This window comes from Patagioenas fasciata, chromosome 3 (assembly GCF_037038585.1).
Source record: "Patagioenas fasciata isolate bPatFas1 chromosome 3, bPatFas1.hap1, whole genome shotgun sequence".
NCBI lineage: Eukaryota > Metazoa > Chordata > Aves > Columbiformes > Columbidae > Patagioenas > Patagioenas fasciata.
In genome coordinates, this window is record NC_092522.1 from 42,134,919 (window position 1) to 42,157,728 (window position 22,810).

Consider the following 22,810-nt stretch of genomic DNA (forward strand, 5'->3'; position numbering starts at 1 on the left):
ACTATTACAGGACAGCCTGAAAATGAAATTCAGTCTGTTTTTTGGCTCGATGAAACAAAAGCATTTTTTGTTCTCCCATCACTTTAACATTTGTGTGAAATGTATTTTGCATGCAACTTCTGAAATAGAATACAATGAAAATTCTAAAAATTGGACAGATGTGTTTATTTTCAGATATTTCTGTACATCTGTGTAACTACATCAAAGCTATTTGAACTCTTCACTATCATATTCTCCCCTACTTCAACCTGTGAGAAAACATCTTGAATTACTAAATTAAATCTCCTTAAATTTGAATACTCTGAGCAGTGTGAGGCACCTACTGCACCCTCCTAAGTGGCAAAAAAAGAAGTAACAAAATGGCTATATACAGAAATATTAAACATGAGTTTGTGTGGCTAAGTTCATTTTTACAGGTGAACTCTTGTGATACTTCATACTTTGCAGGGTCTCTGAAAAATGCTTTACGCATTTGCAGTGTCCCACTCTGCTGCTTCGAGGAACTGAAAGTTAACTTAAACAGGCTTCTTTATGATATGTGGGATCAGACAGTTGTTAAAATTGGGGAAAACCTGATTTTTAAAAGTGTCTATTAGAACTGGTTGAAATCATAATTTAGCCATATAGTTTACATCAAATAATCTGGCATGACACTTTTGTCACCAACTTCTCACTGCCTGAGCACGCAGTTCTCTTGAGTTACGTTTGCTCAGTTCACAGAAATGAGATACAGGTTGGTGTAATACAAAGCAATGGTTCTCAAAACATAAAGACGCTTGTTTGTTTTTTCCCTTGCTCTGTTGTTTTTGTTTTGCCTTTTTTTTTTGTTTTTTTTGTTTCTTGGTGTTTGTTTTTTACTTTTGTTGTTGTTGCCTTTGTTTGTTTTTGTACAGGAAAAGAGGGCTATCTGTTAACTGAATGTGAGTCCTGGAAAAGGTTTACTTAAAGAGGAGAGGGTCATCGTCTTAGCAATTTATACGATGTCATTAATGTAAAAAACAACTGCTGGAAGGAAAAGTTGTATCAGCCCAGTAACCACATGAATCAAAGGATCTAAGCTCCCAAAAGCACAAGAACCTGAAGCAGTCAGTAAAGCAAATATTTGGTGCAAGGTGAGTTCTCACTGCTAGTAAGGCAGAAGAGAACAAGCAGGTAGAAGACAGTTTAACCATTTGATAAAATACTTTAAAAAACAAACAAACAAACAAAAAAACACAAAACAAACAAAAAAACCAAACAAGTGAAAAGACCAGGATTGGTATCTCTTCTACTCTCAGTTTCAACATCAAATATTGCTAAGTATCCTGATCTGCAGGATCTGGACATGCACAGTAAAGATAATCACTTCAGAGTTCAGAGATGAGCTTTATGTTGCAGAACCAATGCCCAGATAGTTCCTCTGTCCCTGTTGGATGGTGGTAGCAGGAGCAGAAATCATCTGAGGGACTTCAACTAATCTGGTAATACACAAATCAGCAGAATTGCTGCACAGGGTGTCTCCATTAATAGGATTTGTCATCTCTCAGTCAAGGAGGAGAAAAAAAAACAGAAAAAAAATAAAGAAAAAAAAAAGAAGAAAAATCAATCTACCACCCCCAACAGGCTGTCACTGGCTTGTCAGAGTCCTCCTAAAGGTGTATGTGGTTATTACCTTGGTGAAGGGAACACAGAACAGAATGAACTCAAGAGCCATTACTTAATAGGTGAAGCTGCAACCCCCTCCCCATATTACACTAGTTATTTGTATAGTACTAGGCTCTCTAGCTCCTTTTATATCAGGGAAATGCAGTTTTTCACAAGAATCTTAAGCCTAAGTAATGGTACATGCCCCTCAGATTCTCTAGAACTTGATGCATTTACCTACTAGTGAAGTGATCTGATGCAACCACAGTTGGAACAAGTTAAGGGAGTAACACCACCAAATCCTGTGGCAGAGAGAAATGACAAGGAGCATCAGTCTTTTTTCCTCCAGCTGGGGCAGCACTCCTATCACCAGGAACAAAGAGTTCATGTATTAGCAATTCTCATTCACCACATTTCAAATAAACATTTAGATCGTGGCCACCTAACAGCAAAATACAATTATAAAAGACAAAATGCAGTAGAAGTGCTTTCTGTAGAATTATTACAAAGATGCAGTCTACATTTGTAGCAGACCTAGAAAAACAGTTTCAAAGTTTCACACATCTGCTCATTGAGCTTGAAGTATCACCCGAGAGCATCAATTAGACAGTCAGTATATAAAGATAACTTTTATAAAATCTTGCATACAAATTACCACTTTTTCCTTGTCATTTAAGCATGACACTGATTTTATTTTCCTCATATAAAAGAAGACATTTTACTCTGTGCTGATTTAGCAAATATTCTTAATATATTCACAACAAAGCAGCTAAGAAGCTGTTTTAATCTCTACAAGAATCTTTATCATCTGCATATATGATATATATTGTAAACAATCACTCCAAAAATAACTTTGTTAAAGTGAGGATATTGCACTCAGAATTCTGGGATTCTTGTTCTCCCTTCTTTTTCTTAAATCAGAGATCAGCTTCATTTTTTAATAAAATGGAGCTTTAATTTTCTACCGAAAACAAGTAGGCATGCAATCAATATAATACAATGTATTTAAAATGTCAGAAAAAGGGCAAGTGTTTGGTTATGAAACTGGAGTAAGGAACAATTCTCAAATAGGCCACACAGGAGTAGTATATTGTAAACATTCTGCTGGCTCTAAGGTGTTGCAGATGCTGCAGAGTGCAGTCTAGTTCAGCACACAAGAGGCACAGAGAATCCGTTCAAGTGTTCTGTACTTCAGCGAATTCCCATGCAGAAACAGCACATGTAATAGACCACACATAAGGACAGAGTAATGAAAAGAAAGGTGATTACTGAGCTAATACTGACCTGAATGAAACGTAGCCCATTGTTATAAGTTCATTGCAATCTTTAAATGCAAATTTTCCGCATAATTCCATTTTCTGACACAGCAATGGAACTGTTACCCTTGCTGCAAATGAAGTACACAACTAGATTCCCTACTTGTAGCTTACATGGACTGTACACCAGTGGCAGTGTGGACACTAACCTCAGCCTGAAACATCCCAGCAAAACACCTTCATGCAGAATGTCACCTTGCTTCGTTTGCAAGAGTGCTGCCCTCCTCTATACGTTGGAGTAAGAAACACAGGTAGTGGAGGGGGAAATAAAAAAAAAAATTAAAAATAAAAAAAGAAGAGGAAAGCAATGTCCTTATGAAGAAGAAGAAATCCTCAGCCAGTGTGAAAAGACCACAAATCTTGAAAATTCAAATGAAGGCTGTTTTTCCTCAACTCAGACATATAAGAGAAAGATTTCTCTATCATACCCATTATCTTCAGGTAACATTAATATCTTTGGAGTCCCTGAGATACTACAGCTCCATGTAACCACCTTGGACAAATGGAGACACTTACTCAGCATACAGATTAACAAGGTGGAAGCCAATATATAGCACCCTGAGTTGCAAGTGAAACAATAGGAATGGGCAACCCCTTCCTTAACAGCCAAGAGATGCAGAAGAAAGTGCAGAGAAGGTATTGGCCAGGGAATCAAAAGACATATACTGCACAGGAGAACAGGAAAATAAAGTATTTCTAAAAGGCCTCTTTCCCTGTTCTCAGAGCAGTGAAGAAACAGACAGCAGGCAGAGGGAAGAGCTTTCTGAGAAAGGCCCTGAAGAAATACAGCCGTCTAGATGTGCAGCAGATGCAGAAGCAGGGACAAGTTAGGCAGTTTTGTTGCAAGTGTGCCCCAAAAGTGAAGCACTAGCAATGACTTCAAGAACTGTCAGTCATCACTGATCTGTACTCCAGGTATATAAACAGGTATTCTTCTCCTGAAACTACAGAAAAAATACAAAGAGGAAAAATACAAAGTCACAATTGAATGAGGGAATACTTTCCATATTCAAAAATGAAATTCTGGCTTCAGAAACAATACAGCCATCTGCTCTGTATCTTAAATAGGGTTAATCATAAAAAAAGAGGTGCTTTTAAAATCTTAAGTTTGAAATATTTTATTTCCCAGTATATTGCTAAATAATTTTGCAGTTAAACCAAAAAGGAAGAAACACCAGAGAAGAATATGGAATACTTACAAATAGAAAATGGTTGCTGAACCATCTGAACTTCTATAAAAGCATCAATAAAAATGTAAGGACATGGTCTCACAAAATTAATTAGAATCTGAAATGTCAGATTGTCTTCACAATGGTCACAATACGAATACTGATGGATTTTTGCAACCAAAACCTAATTGTGACTTTGCCAAAAAGTGGCTTAATACAGCAATCAAAACATCTCTCAAAAACTGGGACGTGTATTTCTGCAATTTCCTATTTTCTCAGCTATTCCGCATTCAGTAAGAAATTCTCATAAGAAAAAAAATGCTACCTGGTAACAATTTTACTCTTTTATGGAGTTGTGCTATATCTCAACACCTTCTGGGAAAATAAAGAAAAGTGAATAAAAAGCTGAATAGAAACAGACACTCTATAAAAAACACCTGTAAAGTATTACAAGTCTGGAAAATATTTGTGGCATTACACAGGCTACTGCTGATGCAAAGAAAAAAAAATGGAAATTAACCATTTTATGAATATGAACAATGCACTTGTTCCCAGCCATTTAGAATGATCTGACATTCCAAATGTTTATAAAAATTGGGTAATAAAAGAATTAAGTCAATACCCTTAAGTACAATAAATAACGGTGTTTATTATGGTCGGGGCTGCCCACGAGTGTTTGTTCCATATCTGCTTGGGACATCTGTAAAACCAGTTCTGAATCCTTGAGTTGCTCCCGTTCCCGGTATTCCAAATCCTTGACTGAGTACACTGCTGTAGGGCACAGATCCGTGGCTGAAGCCCAATCCATAGGGCCTTGTCTGAGTGTTCAAGAGGATGACTGGGCTCACATTTTTGCCTGGTGTATCAAAAGAAAATTCTGGCGGTGGGCTGCTGGGCTTAGCTGGAGTGGATGTAACAAGGTTCAAATTCTCAGCAGCTTTCAAAGGTGGCATTGGAATAATATGATGATCCGAAAGGTTCAGAATGTTGTTGGCAATAGGCACAGATGATAAGGTAGGTCTGATCCAGTCATCTTTGAAAATCTGAACAGTCAATGTAGAGACCAATGTGTATAATCTGTTGGTGACGTGCGCAAGTACCATTTGTTCATTTGCATCTCTCCGAATTCGGACGTGTACTGATCCAGCCTAGAAAGTGATAAAAATAAGTCGGCTGTTAACTGTTGCTTCAGTAAAGATTCTCCATATGTATTCAAGAAGAACTAAGTTATCCTGCAGAGAATTACGCAAACACCTTTTGCAGTGGAGATTGTCTAAATCGAGAAACTTCTTAGATAATTCCATAATTAGGACACATTTTGATCTTTTCTAATGTGTTGATCTGTTATGAACACATCAAGGTCATCATTCAGGAAAAGTGAGCCTTAACGCCAAACTATAAAATACAATATGCGATAGAAGGAAAAGCAACAGCTAGGAAAAAAGATGGCCCAAAAGAAGAAAAAGGGCAGACAAACTCCATATTCCAAATTTAGGAGAAAGTGTCATCACGGTGCTGTTGGAGCTGACAAGAGGACAACACACATGGCAGATCCACTCCAGCAAGAACAGAGGTAACATCCCCTGTGGAACTCAGTCAGAGAGCTTCTCCTGGACTTGTGTATAACTGCAGGTTGCCCCTGCCTTCCTCTCAGCGATGCTAGATCTCATTTACCTTGAACTACTGCTGCAGAAGAGAACAGGACGCAAAACAGAACCCCTCACATGCTTTTTCATATTTAATAAAGAACATGGTTCACAGCCTGTGCTCTATAAGCCATTTTTACATCAGATGGTGCAGCTGAAAACATATCCAGGTCTTGGGAAGTTTCTGCTCTAATATGGAAGATGTCAACAGGTAAATATGGATACAAAGGTTTTGTAAACACGTGTGATCAATAAAACAATGCTGTGATCCAGTATTCGGGTGGCAGAATAGCAAACTGAAAGCCGTTTTCACAGCAGGAAGTCGGAGCTTCTGCTTTTTAATTTTTTTTTAAGAAGGGGAGCATACTGGAAGAATTCAGAAGTAGAGAAAAATTGGAAGAGTCTTCATTTTCTGGCTGTCGCAACATAAAGAAATTCTACAGTTGCAAAATGCATGCTTTAATCCAGAGCTGCAATATACATTAATAACATTAACCAATAGTAAAGCTTTAAAAAAATATAAAGGACAGGGGAAGAGAAGTTTTGCAATAAATCACAAGGACCGAGTACTGACTCCAATTTTTTTTAATATTTAAGATTTCAAAAGAAATCTCTTTATTTAAATAAAAAAATTAAAGTAGTAACTGACAACTCTTTTTAGAGGCTAAAAAGACACTAAAGACATAACTTACCAAAGTGCCAAAACCTAGTGTCCAGAAATGCTCATTTCGAACTTCCAAGACACCATCCAAAGTTGAAACCTAATTTTACACAAACATCCAGAAATATGAAAATAAATTAGAAATAATGTTTCAAATCCTTTTGGAAATGTACTTTCACACATAGCTGAATAATACAGCATTTTCAGTTGTGAAAGAAAAGCTTCCACAATATAGAATGTAATGTCTGTTTGTGGTGCCACTAATGCTTACCTACTGTACTTTTGCTACCCTTAGACAACTGAATCCATTAAAAAAGTTAATATAAGTAACTCATTTTGAATAATTCTTGCTGCCAAACTGCAATATTTTCTCAACTTGATATCCTGTATGTAAACGGACACCTGTACACACACACATTTGTAAACCTATTCAATGGTATCTTGAATTTAGTTAATAAAAACAATAGCCTGCACTACTTCAACAGATTTATTCTAGATACCTGAATGACACCGTTATCTTAGACAGCAAGATCCATAAGCAGCTAAACAATAACATAAAAAAAAAATTCCTTAGCAATCTTCTTGGACTACTCACAAAACCTCTTCATATTCCTGAATGCCTGTTTAATGTTAGCTGTGCACTCTGTGTCATGTATTATACACTGACTTACCTCTCTAAGAAGTTTATCTAGCTGGCCAATCACATGAGGTGGAGTTGTCTTAAGAAAAAAAAGGGAGAAAAAAAGAAGAAAAAGAAGAAAAAAGTTATAATAAAAATTAACTGGCCCTGTTTAAGTAAGAGAGTCTTTAACTCTGGTCTAAATACACAAGAGACCAATGGCATTACACAATAAATTCTTATTACTTCATGATGCGTATTTCTGAGGCCCTTAAAATTCTTCCAGCACATCACAAGTTCCCCTTGGAACACTTATTCAAAGGCTTAATTTATGTTTCCAAAATAATACAGACATTTAACAAAACTGAAACCACAAAAAAATGTGTTTTGTGACACTGCCTTACCTGGAGTAGTACTTTCCCACTGTAGACACTCATGGGATACATGGTACCAAATGTCATCAAAGCAATTGCTACAGCAGAAGCTGTGTCTACAGCGAAATAGTTGCTACAGAGTAATTTTAAAGAGAAAGAAGTATTTACATTTTTTAAAAGCATAATAATTTTCTTTTGATTTTTTCATTCTTTTAAATTACATACACTTACAAAATATTACACACACTAATCTCAGGAGAACTCTACATCTTTGAAAAAAGATTAATATATTCATAGCTTTGCAATCCCATTCATACAAAACACAGCTTTTGATGAGATCACCCCTTTAATGTAAAAAAATGCAATTTCCCATAGATGGGATACAAAAAGAGTTACTGTTTTTAAAACAACTTTACGTACTTGATTTCAATGAGCATATATGTAATGCAAAGAGCTAGAGCTCCAGCAATATCAATCAATACAAAAGGGTTCATTCGTGGCAGAAATATGCTACTCAATCCTGGGATGATTCCACAAATACTGTAACAAAACAGAAAAAGCCATTGTCAGCCAGCTGTTCATCATTACCTCAAAATGTAAGAGTTATAGCCACTGTTTCAGCATTTGACTTCAAATACACCCTGCAGTCACAGCAAATGATGTCTTTGAGGACTGAAATGACTCTTCTAATTCTGCTCAAAGTTCTGTCTGATGGCATCAAAAATTAATCAAGTCTAGATCCACGTTACATTTCCCTTATATCCAAAACTAATACCTCTTGCATCTTAAATCTGCTTCATATCCACAAAACATTATACTACACTCATCTTTATACAGTTTTTCTACACGTTAAAATAAAAAACTCGTGCTACTTTTTATTTTCTGGCAACACAGTTAGCTGTGTCAGCTGTGCACAAGTGCTTTACAGGTTCAGATATTGCTATTACAGATATGTAAGTCTCAGGGAGTGGCCAGGGGTGTATATCTCTAGTCTTCAACCCACCTGCCACCTTGGTGTGCAAGTGTTCTAAAGCCAAATCTAACTCATTCATGGAAGCTGAAAAGAGGAAGGATACCAGCTAGTTGAATAAGAGCAGACCAAAAAATCCATGCGGGAATGTTGTAATAAGCTATTTATTTATAGCTATCTCCTATCAACGACAGCATAGAGAGTGAAAAAAGCTTCTGTCCTTCCCAGTGAATGTAAGTGCACATCACGTACTGGAAAATGTGAAGGAAATAACAACACAAAATGTTTTGTTGCTGTTTAGAACCAACCTATGTTTAGACATTACAAGCTGGTCTGCTCCTCCAAGAATTTTAATCAACATAATTATATACAGGTGCAGATATTTTGTAATCAGCACTGCTTCAGAGAACACATCTGAAACAGCTGTATATGTACTAACCCAACTTAATATTTTTTTTTAAATTGTTGGCATAATTGTCTGCAGGTTTTGTCAAAATCCAGTAGTAATTCCAGACCCTTGATTTGGGAGCCCTTCAAGTTATCCATTCGTGTACTTCCCCATAATGCTGTGTTACCACATCATTAAAGAAAAACTCTGCTAGTGTCTCTGATTGCTATCCACATTTCTTTTTTTACACTGAAACTCCAGGTGCTTGGGCAACCCTACTGTTAGTCTTCCAAAGCTTTTTCAGAATTTCAGTCTGATGATATAACACCTTATAGCCACATAAAAAACAATTGTTCTGTTTAACGAGCCAGCCTTCGCTGCTTTCCTCAATTGTATACAAAAATCACAACATACAGAAACAGATAGGCTTTGCAGCATACTTAACATGCTATACAATACGGTTTAACTTCCTTATTTTGATACTGACAGCATAAGTACCTGGAAGAACATGTATGGCTCAAAATAAACAAAATTATTTGCAAACAATGTCGTCTTGCATTCAGATATCCAACACAGACAAGAGAATTAGCAGATAAGATGAATGAGCAACACAGCTTCAGCCTTTGGAAAATTGTGGTTTCCTGCTGCTCAGCTGAGGAGTTTCCACAGCTATGTTCCAGTTAGCAGCCAGATTCATATATCACACTTAAACCATCCTAGTCATTTGCCCACCCCACAGACTAAATAAACACAAATTACTACAAAATATACCCTTCAGGTAATGATTGTTGAGAAATGCAGACCAAGTCTGTACAGGACAAAGCTACAATAGTTTACCTCACCTCATCCAAGGAGAATTACATATCAAGTACTGAACACTTTCAGAGGGTAAGTTACACTGAAAGATGTATTTTCATTAGGTTGATATATCTGACAACTATGAGACAATGTTTAATCTAGAGCTCATACACTAGACCTACAGTAGGTACAGCTATTTTACAAGCTGTGATACACATCAGTTTACACCTCAATACCCATCCAATTCATTATTATATACAAAAAGACAACATTGCCTTCTATAAACTGACAATTTTGAAAAACATTATAAAGCTTTACCTTCTACTAAGATCTGCAACATGCTCCTGAAGCCAACTTGTGCTGGCAGCTGCAAAAGAAGGGAATACAATTACTACAAGTAAAGGTATTCATTTTAAAGTACACTTAAATTTTTATTTTAATGGAAGAACCCAATACATTGTCAATTAATAAATGCAGCTGAACAGATTCACTGTTGCTTGACTTTTCCAGTCAGTAAAATGCCTGTCTCTCATGATAATCTGGACTGATTAAATACAAATATAATTGCAGATTATAATAACCATAATTATATTTTATATAATATAAAGTATAACATATAAACAATGTACAGTTAGCAGGAAAGATTGTAAGCCTGCTTCACAGTGAAAAAGTCCCAGGTAAAAGAGCTATTAAGAAGAATATTACATTAATTTATTTCTAATCCATTAATATATCCATAAAATATCTTCAAAGTTCTGATATCTGTCAGATGACCTTCATTGGTTGTACCCAAAAGACTGAAAATAAAGGGTACTTCAACATTAAAATGATACTTAGTTTACCATATTAATCACGACATCCTACTCAGAGAGCCCTACAAACAAACTAGAGTTGAAATTTGGATGGCAATTCTAAACTGCATAAAGTTATATCAATAGAGGTAACAGTAATATATACCCACTAGTTAAGTAAGTTACCAGACAAGTTATACCTCAATAAAAATAGGAGCATTAAAATATTTTCCCAATTCTTGTTATAGATTAATTTATCACATACCTTCAGAGACATAAGCAAAAGGCTTATTCCTAATGGAAAGCATTGTAAATAAGTTGAAAAAGAGAGCCACGAAAGTACCAACCAGCAATCGGCCCCTAGGAAGGGGAAAAAATATATACATATCAAGCTATTAATTGCTAGTAACAGTATCAAAATACTTTGTGTGATGTCTTTCACCAAGATTGACACCAAGAGTAAGATAAACTAGCATAATGCTTAATAACTGGCAGCGTATTATCATTTTAAGTGTTATATGACATCACTGAACTTTGTATGTTAGTGTTATCACATTAGGCTGTAATGGTCATAATACTGAGTAACAGTTCTTAACCAGTTGCATATAGGCACACACACATATGTTTGCTCTTTGATGATATAAATATGTTGTCTCCTCAGCAGCAGAGGTAAAAAAGCTTAGTTTTCTATGGAATTATGCCCTATGCGCCTTCCCTTTCCTAGGAGAACTACACCTTCACCATACATCCCATGTCCCAGCCTTTTGTCCCATTACACCTTCTTTTCCTTTCCCAATATTTTTTACAGTCTTCATCATCTTTGCAACACCTCCTGTCCTCTAATGATTGCAGCGTCCTTCCCCACCACACACCAGGCCTCCTAAGAGGCCTCCATAAGAAATAACCAAGCCAGCAAAATCAGCAACATACAGTGAAATCATTATTTAACAGAGCATGTGCATTACATTTCAATCGTACGTCAAAAAAAAACCATCTGCAATATAGCTTACACATAGTTTGAAACAAATGCCAAGATACTAAACTGAATTGGATGTTAAATGTTCTTGCATAACTAAGACATGCTAGATTAAGAATCAGAAACACAAAGAGACACTGAAAAAACATTTTACATGTCAAAATAATTTCTTACGTGTGTATCTCAGGTTGTTCCAGAAACCGCTCTGCACTACAAAAGTAATTGAAAATTAGAGTTATATTAAGGCAATAAAACCTTGATAGCATATTTTCTCAGTCCTGGAGAATCATCTGCCAATTCATAAACAAAAACTGACAGATACAGTGCTGCAAAAAAAATGAATTGCTTAAATAAACACAGCAGTTTCTGTAAGCGAGGCAAGAATTTAACACTAAGATGATGCAGGGTGCAATTTAGATTTTCTGACTATTTCCAAACTGTGTCACATAGGTGCTAGCTACCAGGAATGCTGCCTACACAATAAAAAGATGTTTGTAAATGAAAATGCCAAAAAATACTGTTACTGTCACCACCAGTGCTGGGAATCACATTAAATAAGTCTGAAATCCCTGACTTATAGCCTCTCACTAAGAAAGGTTAAATAAAGTAGATGATGGATGCTGTAGTGGAGATGCAAATCTTTTTTTACCCACCAGTAAAATAAGAAATGAGCTTCAGCTGTAACAAAAAAACTATGGTAAGTTCTGGGAATTTCCTAAAATTGATGTTCAAAAACTCTGAGGCTTTGACAGTGCATCATTATTAGAATTAATTCCAGCATATTATCAATACAATAGATCAACCTATAGTATAAAATTGATAAATTATTAACATAGCCCTTTATAGAGAAAATAGAGCCCTTGAATAGAAAAATGGAAGCTACACTGCCTCCGTTTTAAATCCTAGATATTAGCAAAAGCCTCTTCATTTTTAAAGACTAAAATAATTTTGTAGGCTAATCTCCTGAAATACAAAAGCTTCCAAGTGTAGATGGTATGTCAAATTAATACTTGAGCAAATTTTGAGGGACTGATGAAATTAATAGTTTAAACATCCAGATCATTCATATACTCTGAACTGGCTTTACTTCACAAAGTAACTGAAGTAAAATAAAACAAAACAACAACAAAACACACACAACTTTATTAATGGATTTAAAAAGTACAGATGCATAGGGAAATACACTAAATGAAATACCAAACTTTTCAGAAAATATGCTTCTGAGGAACATCAAGTCTTTTCCTTGAAAACTGTTTAATTATATTTATCAATTCCTATCATTTTATCTAAAGCCTCCATATAGTGTAATCACCGTAAGTAAGTAGTAAGGTTTAGCAAAATTTTAAAAACTCTGAATTGTTTTCTACAACGTCTCTGTACAGATAGCATTTGTATAATGTGCTTTTGTTCAATCTCGAATATCATCATACATCATTAAAAAAATTAAAGAAAATGGTACATATCCCTACCTTTCTTTCAGTATTAAAAGAGCACCAAGCTGTGCCAGAACCGTAGATGCAAATACGGCTAGAACTTCAAACCTTTCAAACCTGAAATTTGAGAAATAATTTTAGAAACATTGAACGTCTTGCAGAAGAAGTTTAATCCACCTAACTTTTAAATTGTATTCTATTATTTTAGCTGTATACTTCTGTTCAAATAACCTATTTTAGCATGAGTAGCTAAACTTAGGATGAGTGGCAAAGAATTTCAGGCCATAAGTGTTTAACTTATCTTAACCTGGTTTGTTGGTGATGGAGGGGCCATAAAGACAAGTACCAGGAGATAGACAGGCAACATTGTCAGCAGATGCTGCAAATTAGCAAGACAAGAACAGTAAAAAAGCTGCCTGGAGGACAGAAGAAGAGAATCTAATAAGAAAAAAAGAAGCCCTCAGAACCAGCATTATCAGCGGACCAAGAGGTGCATGGACAACACATGAAGAGCAGCTGCATGGACTCTGAGGGTTTAAAAGCCCAAGCCTCTTGTGTCAGGGTCCCTCCCCTTGGGAGACCCCCAGTTCAGGTTGTTTCTTTGCTGTACCTTTCAATTTATTATTTATTTTATCCTTCGATTAAACTATTTTTTTAATCACAGATGTCTGAGACTATGCTACAGGAAACCTAGGGTCAGTCAAGAATATTTCTTTAACACAATGCATCAAATACATTCTGGTCTGTGCAGGAACCAGCAGGATAGACCTACTATTTCCAATTCTTTCAAGAGCAAAGAGATGGGAATAAAGTGGATGCTTTACGGAATAGGCATTATTTTCAATTTATTTTAAGCCAAAACTCCACTTACCACAAACAGCTTAAAATTAAGCATTCTCTAATTCTTTTTTTCCTATCCCTCCCCTATTCTGTACTGTTCTTCACAGCATCGCACAGAATCACAGAATGTTAGGGATTGGAAAGGACCTCGAAAGATCATCTAGTCCAGTCCCCCTGCTGGAGCAGGAACACCTAGATGAGGTTACACAGGAAGGCGTCCAGACAGGTTTTGAATGTCTCCAGAGTAGGAGACTCCACAACAGTCTTAGGTCTCCTTATTTTTAGGCTCTTTTACAAACAGATAGTGAGTAATGGCTGTTAAAGCGTACAGGCAACGACAGTCAGCAGCATATGAAATGTTGTATTATCAAACACTGGATCTTGTTATCAGTACTTACCCAAATGAATAGACTGGGCTGGGTTTCTTCATCATTACCCAGTAGCTTATTAGACATGTTACTAAACTGAAAAAAAGGGGAGAATTAGACTATGATAAATAACTGCAGCCATTACAAACTGGATAATCTACAAATATATACTTTTCCCATATTGAACAAATCAATATAACTATGACCTACCATGAACTCAACACCTCCATCGCTGTCACAATAAGGGTTCCAGTGAATCAAAAAAAACGTTGAGCTTGGGAATAAAACTGAGACTGCACAGTGATGTTTCAGCTGTTCCCATAAAAAGGGCAGCAAATAATTTAAGCAGAACACTAGTCGATCTACTTCCTTACACCAGGAGACAGCCTAATGCTGCACTTTTGGTGTGCTGCGCTTACAAAGGCTACTGCCAACTTTCTTCTAATACAGAACATCACTCAACCTAAATCAAGTTTACCTTAACTCTAAATGCTGTGCATTTTTACACTGACATCCTGAAACAAACCAGCACAACCAGTGCTTAATCTGGATGTATTGCATGATTTTTTCTGAAAGGGACCTGGAGCATGTGAGACCAGGTACACTAGAACCTGACTAACAGGCAAAGGTGGTTTGAGAAAATCCTTTTAATAGTGGCAGGTGTCACACAGAGTAATGAAAAATACAAAGCAAAAGCCTATGAGAATATCAGACTAAACACCCAGTAAATGCCCTTCTTACATGTCCTTTATGAACTTGCCTAGAAATACTGTAACCTGAGAAAGGCCATTTAAATTAGAAGGTACATGATAAGCAAGATGACAGGACTGTCACGTTCGTGTCATTTCTGTTGCATCCCAGTGAAAAAGTGAAGCAAGCTCTCAATTGAACCCTTCTTTTAGAGATATACCATGAATTAGATTTAGCACCGAGCAATAAGTCTCAGGCTATGACAAGTGCTGCCTTTCTTTTCCATAGTGTAATGTCTATGTACACGGTGAAAACAAATTTCCTTTTTTGGGCTGCATTAATCTACACAAGCTCTCACTTAACTGGATACTCACTAACAGTCTCTTGCTATTTTCTTTTGAAGTTTTTCTCTCATATTGAACACCTGAAATTCCAACCTGATCCACAGCTGTGTGAAGTAAAAGCAAAAGCAAAGGAAATAATACTGCTCATATAAAAAATAGTAAATTCATATATTCAGTGAGACTATTATAAATGACCTGGAAGATGACAAAAATGAAAGAACCAGAAAGATTTTTGCAGCAGAATTACTGAGCACTGTTCTCCTTTACAGCAAATCAAAACTCTTGAAAGAGATCGCTGCAAGTTTGAATAATCTTTTAGTCTATCCCCTATATAAGCTAACATGTCAGTGCCAGGGGTATTCCATCTTTTCCTAAAACTAAAAAAATAATATTCTATACAAATACAAAATATAACATCAAGACTTTCCCCAAGGTGAAAAAGGTATTTTGATTCAAGATGACAAAACTCAGCAGATAACACAATTCTGAGAAAGATGAGATTCACTGAAGTTATATCACAATTCTAATACAGTCATAGATCAAGTATGTTTGTGCCTGTATCAACCATTCATTTTCCTTTCTGCACATTTGCTGCCGTTATTTACAAATGTTTTACTATCAGTCAGATAAGTAGTGAGCAAAGCAGACAGCTCATCCATACTTTTTATAAGCTAATGGACTAGCAAGGAAGATAATGTATGCCAACAATTAAAAAAAATACATGCATTTTATGCAGTTTATTTCCCAACCACTACTACCAATCTGCATCTCGGGTAATAACTGAATATATTTCATGTCTGCATTATCAATATTATTGAAAGTGTTCAGAACTTTCATACTTTAAGTAGTTTAATATTTTGTTAGGAAAAGGGAAAAATACTAAAAACAGGTATCTAATGAACTTGTTGGAAGACCGTATGGGACCTAGTTCTTGAGATATTTTGAAACAGAAATAGGATTAGATACTCCTTGTTTCCTGATGTTAAAGCTGATGGATAATTCAGAACCAATGGCAGTTGCATTAGGGAAATGTTCTGAATGGACCACCAGATAACAGTTTGATGCCAGATTCTCTTTTACGTCGTTATGCACAGAGTAATCCATGACTGAACTGATTTGTTGCTAGTCATTCTCAATACAGTTTTGCTGTTTCTCATAATCTATTGCGATGTACAATGTTACACTCATTTAAGATATATTTAAACCAAACACTGTTTCTATACGGATGACTCTAAATAACATGGGTTTGTATCTGTACATAAATTACATATGCATAGAAATACGCAAAGACAGGCAGAAAGGAACAGTGAGACTAAATTGGAAAAAAACTCACCTGAAAAGGTCAAAGATTGTCAAATATGTGTAAGCAGTTAAAGCTGTAATAAAAAAAAAAAAAAAAAATCAATTCATATAACTTTTCAATGCAGAAATCACTTTCGTTCTTCTAAAACCCTCTTGTGCATCTCTTTTTCATCTTCTATCTACATAAATTGCCTCTGCTGACAGAGCAAGTCTGTCTTTTGTATGTGCCTACAATATGAATGTCCTAAGCACACCAGTACATTGAACTTCATAAACAGGTTGATTATGGCAATCCTAATTCTAATAAGGCATGTAATAATGCCCAGATACAAAAGATATTAAACTTATGACTAGGAATCTAAATACAGACAATTCAGGAGATCTTGTAGTAACATATCATCTGCCAAAACAAGAGATCTCTTATGTGCATTAATGAAGTTAAAAGTAGGAATTTTTCACTTGTTTTACTTCTCTGACCCATCTTGAAACTGCAAGAAAACTTGTGTCACAAACTAAAAATGTAAGGTATTCTACTTTCAGCACAGATTATGAGAAGCATCTTGGACCCCCTATACAAAAGTAGAAGACAAACATTATATTGAAAAGGAGCGTTCCTGGAACTGGAGAAGTCTTGTGTCACACTACAAACATCTTCATTCAACTGTGAGGGTCTCTATATGTGTCACTGGTACTATTTATATAAGGAATAGGTTTGAGGACTAGCTTACAAGTCTATTTTTTTTTCAATCTTAAATGTAAAGAGAGTGCTGCAGGAAGAAAATGACCAGCAAGTCTGGAATGCCTTGCAAACTTCAGAAGACTTCCAGCCATCCACGCTTACCTAAAATGACTGTGGCAAACCAAAAGGAAAAACTTTCCAAACCTGGCTGTGCGCTTGACTTTTTTAGTATGTTGAAATTTCACAGGCCAAGAATCACATGGTAGTCGGTTGTAGTTTCAGTAAAAGAGTCACTTACCTATGCTGTTTGTAGAGCTGCACCACATCAGCAGGAAGCCAATACATACTAAATTTATAGCACCAAACAGCAAGATCTTCCAAGACTGTTGACGAGAATAAATTTGCATTTTACTTCTTCCAAAATTTATAAGACAAAAATCTATCTATCTGGTTTTAAAAAACAATATTGTAGTACTTCATCACGCAAACAGAACTGGCTTCTCCTCCCTCCCAAAAATTTATCATTCAATTCAGAACAAGCAGCCCATATTCTATTTTTAACTTTACAGATTATCTCAAAACTGGTTTATAAACAGTGCTTGTGCACCAGTCTTAAAATGCCTTTTGGTCTAAATAAATCACCCCTGTATCATATTTGCATTTTATTACAGTACACACAATCTGATTGTGAAGACAGACTTATACGATTTTATATTAGTGGGTTCCTTTCTTTGTGCTGAAACTTAGGTCCCAAAAACATCTGTGCATATTCAGTGTACAGTTCTACTGAACATATTAAATCTAAACACAGTTCTGAAGAACACTAAGTAACAGGGACAATGCACAGCTTCACAGATGCGATTTTTTTTTTTTTTGAGCACAGCTGAAAAAATCCAAATAAATACTCTCAAAATATACACAAGTTAATGTTTTTAACTTATCACAGCTAATGTCTTTTCTATTATTACTCACTTTTAAAAGAAAAACTTACCCTCCTATCTGCTGCAACCAGCCTAAATTCATGTGTTAACTTTCCAACCAATGATCTCTGTGATTTGCGGAACAGGTGTATTGTCCCCTTAAAAAATAAAAAAAGTTATCTTGAAACTTTTACCAAAGCCATAGTTTAAATTACCAAAAAGGAAATCTGCGTTTATGAAATATTTTCATAATTATATCTCAGAATCAGAATGAGTTTTTTGGTAACTAGGGACAGCACGTAAACATTAAATGCAGCAATATTTTTATAACCATTTCACATAGATTTCATATTAGAAAATTATGAATGACTTAGAATCAAGTTTCATTTAGATAGAACACAGATTTCAAGTTTACTGAAAACCATACCAAAATACCATTTAAAGGGTGGGTTTTTCTTTTATTTAAGTAAAAACTACTACAGATGATCTGAAAACAAATATTTCTCTTTATCAGAGCATACTTCCCATCCAAAGCTAACTGGTTTATTAAACAGGGAAATTTTTTTTTACATATATAGACACACATATACACATAAATGAGAATCCATCAGAGAAATAAAAACAATTCTAGTATCATGCATAAAGTAGTGGACACGAGGCCAGGACCATGATCAGTTACACAAACAATTTCAGTCATGGCTTAACCTAAATGTGTGCATTAGATGTGCTCACTGCAGGTGCTCCCTCTCCTAACTTCCAGTTACACGCAGATAAACACTTTCCAGAGGTGGAGGGAACATATGTAGGAGATGGGAGTGAGGAGGTGCTGCGTGGCTCTTCTCAAAGTGTGACATTGAGCAGACTACTAGAAAAATTCATCAGCTGTGCCCCCTTCTTCAGGGGGCCCAAGCTTCTAGTTAGTTGTTCTCCATTCTACTCCCCCCACAAAGAAATAAGCTTCGCACAGAAAAAGCCTTTCTAATTTGCAAAATAAATTAGTGAACTTGAAATGGGTGGTCTGTCATATGCAGCAATTTGGAGCCAGATGAAATAAGGTTTGATTGTAAGCTATCACATCTGTAACTGACAGTAGGGGACAAAATTATATACTAATAGACTGGTCACCAAAAGAGACTCAACTTACAGACACATTTGTAAACATAGCTGTAGAAATACACATATGCTGTGCATGGTGCCATTCACTAAAAAAAAGCAGTATTATAGAAGCCAAGTTTAGCTCACCTGTGGCAAAAGGTTGGCACTTACTATTTACTAGCAAATCCTTACGTGATTACATTTTTTTCCCTCAAGACACGCGGGATGACAGAACACTTTGGAAAGCTTTTCTAACAGGCAGTGGACTGCCTGCTTGCAAAGGGTGCTCTACCACCTTAACCCCATTGCTTTCCCATGCTCTTAGCACTATGTCCACTGGCAAACTCTGCTGTGCCACCATGCACTAAAGCTGTGTATTCTGTTCCACAGATGAGAACCTTGCGCAGCCCATGCCAGCCATAGCTCACCCCTGGAAGCAAGCTCTAATTCAGCAGATATTGTGCTTTGGCATTAAAGGTCCCCTGACTTCTCAACTTCTGCCAACACAATGGAGAGAAACACTTCTATGCTGAGCAGGACAGCTATCCCACCCCTCAGCCTTTGAAGCTCTGTGTGGTATCAGAAGAGCTGTACAAGAACTATTTCTGCAATGAGTGTGAGCGTCTGCTCCAACAATGCCAACAGTTCACAGTAGCAGCTACTGATACTAATGTCAATTTATTTGTGCTCGGCATAAAAATGGAAAGTTTAGATGCCCGGCTGAACAGCGATGCACGGTGGTCATTCCCAGAATGAATTGTTTTTCTTCAGAAGGGAGCCGTACGTATCAGGAGTAACAGCCCTAAGTTCCCCCTGACACTATCACCTGTTTCTCCTGGTGTGACTTCCCGTTGCCTGACCGGTTGGGTGCTGAATAAAAACTCTTGAGGCTGAGACTCAAACCACAGCACTGCTACGCGGCCGGACACACACTCCGCTCCTTGCAGCCGAGCAGCCCCCCGGGCACTCCCCGCAGCGTCGGCTGCCCAGCGGCCGGGGAGCCAGCGGTGAGCGGGATCCCGCGCACGGCGGGAGTGGGGGCTGAAGGGCAACTGCCACATGGAACGCCGCAGCGCCCGCGCTTCTCCGGAGCCGTTAGCGGCCACGGCAGGCCCGCCCGCCCGCCCCTCGTGCCCCGGGCCGCCGCCGCCGCGCTGAAGGGTCACTTCCCCCAGCTGCCCGCCCCGCCGGCGGGCGGCCAGTGGCGGCGTTGGGCTCCCGGTAACGGGTCACGCCGCCCGCGGCTGGACGAGCCGGAGGCCCGGCCGGGCGGGGCGCATCCCCGCGCGCAGCCACGTCATCACCAGCCCAGCGGGGCTCGCGCGCGAGGAGCGGAGCGAAGCAGAGCGGGGCGGGGGATGGCGGCGGCGCTCCAGGCCGGGCCAGTGCCGGGCCTGGGGCGCTCTAGCCTTGACCAGCCCCGCCACCACGGCAGAGGCCTCCGCCGGGGAGCTGCAGCAGCACCGGCCTCCTCGTTCCGTTCCAACACGCAACTACCCCCTCCCCCCAGGCAGGGGACACTCACCATATTACTCCCCGCACCGGAAGAGACGGCGCCATGCGAAGCCGGAAGAGGAGGAGGAGGAGGCTTCCGTCGCTACGGCAACGAACGGACCCGTAAGGCCGCGCGCGGCAGCGGACGTGACGCGTCCCGGCGGCCGCGAGGGGCCGCTGTCCTGGGGCAGCGTGTCACCCTCCTGTCCCGTTCTGCGCCTCATCTGCCCGGCGCCTGTGGGAACTCGGAGGGAGGACTCAGTCGTGGCGGTCACGATGCTCCAAACCGCCAGGACGGTTTTGTTTCACCACGTGCTCCACACAAAAGTACTCTTGAGATCAGGACGGTGTCACTCTCCGCTGCTGGATTCTGCGTGACCGGCGGTCAGTGCACATCTCTCAGAGCGGGTGTTTTTTTCCAGCAACACGCACAACTGCGAAAAGACAGTTGCTGTCAGAACCACAGGAACTCGGTTGTTGAAAATACAGCCACTAGTTTGTGCGCTGAACATCTGAGAACTGCCCCCAGCTCTGTGTGAAAAGAGCGGAAGCGTTACCTTCAGCAGCCACCTACAGTCAGCCCATCCCCAAGTCTCTCGTGATAGGAAGAAATCAGAGAGCGAACTGTGTGGGAAGGAAAACACAGAGCCGCGTTTGAGGGGCTGTGAGCAGTAACTGAGGCTCTGGAACAGGGGACACCAGTGCTGCGAGGTGTTAGTATCCTGGAGTGACCTGACAAGTAGGCCACTAACCTGCCCAATAGTTTCTGTCAGAAGGAACAAAATACAGATCTGACATTTTCTTGGAAGTTAGGATAGGTCTGTTAAGGAAAATTGGTTTACAAAACACCTACATGGGATTTAATGTACAGAAAGATTTAGTCACAAGACAACTTACTGCCTTTAGAAACAGGTGAAAAGAGATATAGATATTTTATTAAGACAGATTAATGTGCCCAGGAAGATACTTGGAACAACTTTCTGTAATACTGGCCTGGCTTGGGTCTTCTAATGGTCTACTCAGTTGTCCTGTGGTTAAAAATATTATTGGCATCTAATCTGTTCTGTGAAACACATCAAAAGACTTTGTTTAGGGATGCCTGGACAGGTAATTGCATTCTGTAAGACATGTATTTAATGTCTCAGACCTGCTTATTCTAAGCTTTTGGCTGTAGGGAAGCTTTTTTTTTTTTTTTTTCCTAGTGTACAGTAGTTTGTGGGGCAATAAAAAAAAATCCATTTGCAGTCTGTAAAATTTGCATGACATGTGAGAGAATTCCAACTGCAATGTTGTGGTCTATAAACTCTCCACAGACTGCAGCTGCTGCCTCCTCTCAAATTTAACCAGGAAATCAGAAGTCAGATTAACAACAGGGGTAACGTTTTATCCATATGATATGCTCCACAAATACAGAGTTGTTTGATTACTTCATTATTGACACATTATCAGGCTTTTTGATTACTTCATGTCTTAGTGTATTTCTGCCCAGAAGAGGAAGACAGTTAGTTGTAAGAAATTGCACTTTCACAATTCACAGAAGAGAAATACTAGAACTAATAGCACAGCTGATACTAGTATTCTGCGTATAACAAAACTAAGAGTCTTCAAGGATGTTTTACAATTTGGCAAGTTTGAGGTCTTGTAGATATTACTAAAATGAGATTTGAAAGTAATAGAAGCTACAATATTGGAGAGAACATACTGTGCCTGCAATATATATTTGCAAAAAAAGTGGAATCCTCAAAAACATTTGGTAAAAATAACACAATTTGCTCATTAAGTTGTTTGTAGGCTTCTGAAATTCCCACTTTTTTTTCTTTTTTTAGCTACACCACAGCACAAATAGCTCACTCACATCTCAAGAGGTAGATTTCAGTTAAATGACATCTTTCTGCCTTCATCTCTATGTAATGTTTTCTGTATTATCATTACACACAGAATAAAAAGTGACTTAGAGAAGGTTCCATAACTCATGTCTGTTCCAGAGCCAGATGCACCCCTATAGGAAACAGGCTGTATTTCACAGATTCACAAAGTATTTAGAAATTTGCAGAAAAGTGGCTTGAGTGAAAACAAACAAACAAACAAACAACAAACAAAAAAAACCCTTTTAACAAATTTTTCCTCACTTTTTTTTTTTTTTTTTTCTGGCAAACTTTGAACATTAAAATACAGAAATAAACACATTTCATCTGAAATATGCTTGCATATGACAGTAGGCATGGAGTCTCATCTCACACCATCTCGGCTGGGAAAAGATTTATCTTTTAATTAGTCTCACATACTTCAGACCAGGCTACGCTGCCAAACCCAT

General features: G+C 38.0%; 1 protein-coding gene across 2 annotated transcripts; it reads right to left on the reverse strand.

Moving 5' to 3' along the window:
- Positions 1 to 2,556: 2,556 nt before the first annotated feature.
- On the reverse strand, positions 2,557 to 20,637 carry SLC30A6 (solute carrier family 30 member 6). Of its 2 annotated transcripts, none has more exons than XM_065835604.2 (14): positions 20,528 to 20,637; positions 17,979 to 18,065; positions 17,286 to 17,370; positions 16,340 to 16,382; positions 14,003 to 14,068; positions 12,801 to 12,881; positions 11,506 to 11,541; positions 10,621 to 10,715; positions 9,883 to 9,931; positions 7,829 to 7,948; positions 7,439 to 7,541; positions 7,087 to 7,134; positions 6,447 to 6,515; positions 2,557 to 5,256 (listed from the first exon to the last, which is right to left on the reverse strand). In XM_065835604.2, the coding sequence occupies exons 1-14, from the start codon at positions 20,528 to 20,530 to the stop codon at positions 4,759 to 4,761; spliced, it is 1,383 nt and encodes a 460-aa protein (XP_065691676.1). In that variant the 5' UTR covers positions 20,531 to 20,637; the 3' UTR covers positions 2,557 to 4,758. The 2 variants fall into 2 exon arrangements, with proteins under 2 accessions (XP_065691676.1, XP_065691677.1); XM_065835605.2 differs by lacking the exon at positions 20,528 to 20,637 and adding an exon at positions 19,829 to 20,079.
- Positions 20,638 to 22,810: the final 2,173 nt, after the last annotated feature.

What these genes read in the sequence shown, in the direction of transcription:
- SLC30A6 (XM_065835604.2), bottom strand. An exon ending in GTTGCAGATCTTAGTAGAAG is followed by an intron (nt 7,949 to 9,882) that starts GTAAAGCTTTAT and finishes GTTTTGTTACAG; the next exon opens with TATTTGTGGAATCATCCCAG. An exon ending in TATATGCTCATTGAAATCAA is followed by an intron (nt 7,542 to 7,828) that starts GTACGTAAAGTT and finishes ATTACTCTGTAG; the next exon opens with CAACTATTTCGCTGTAGACA.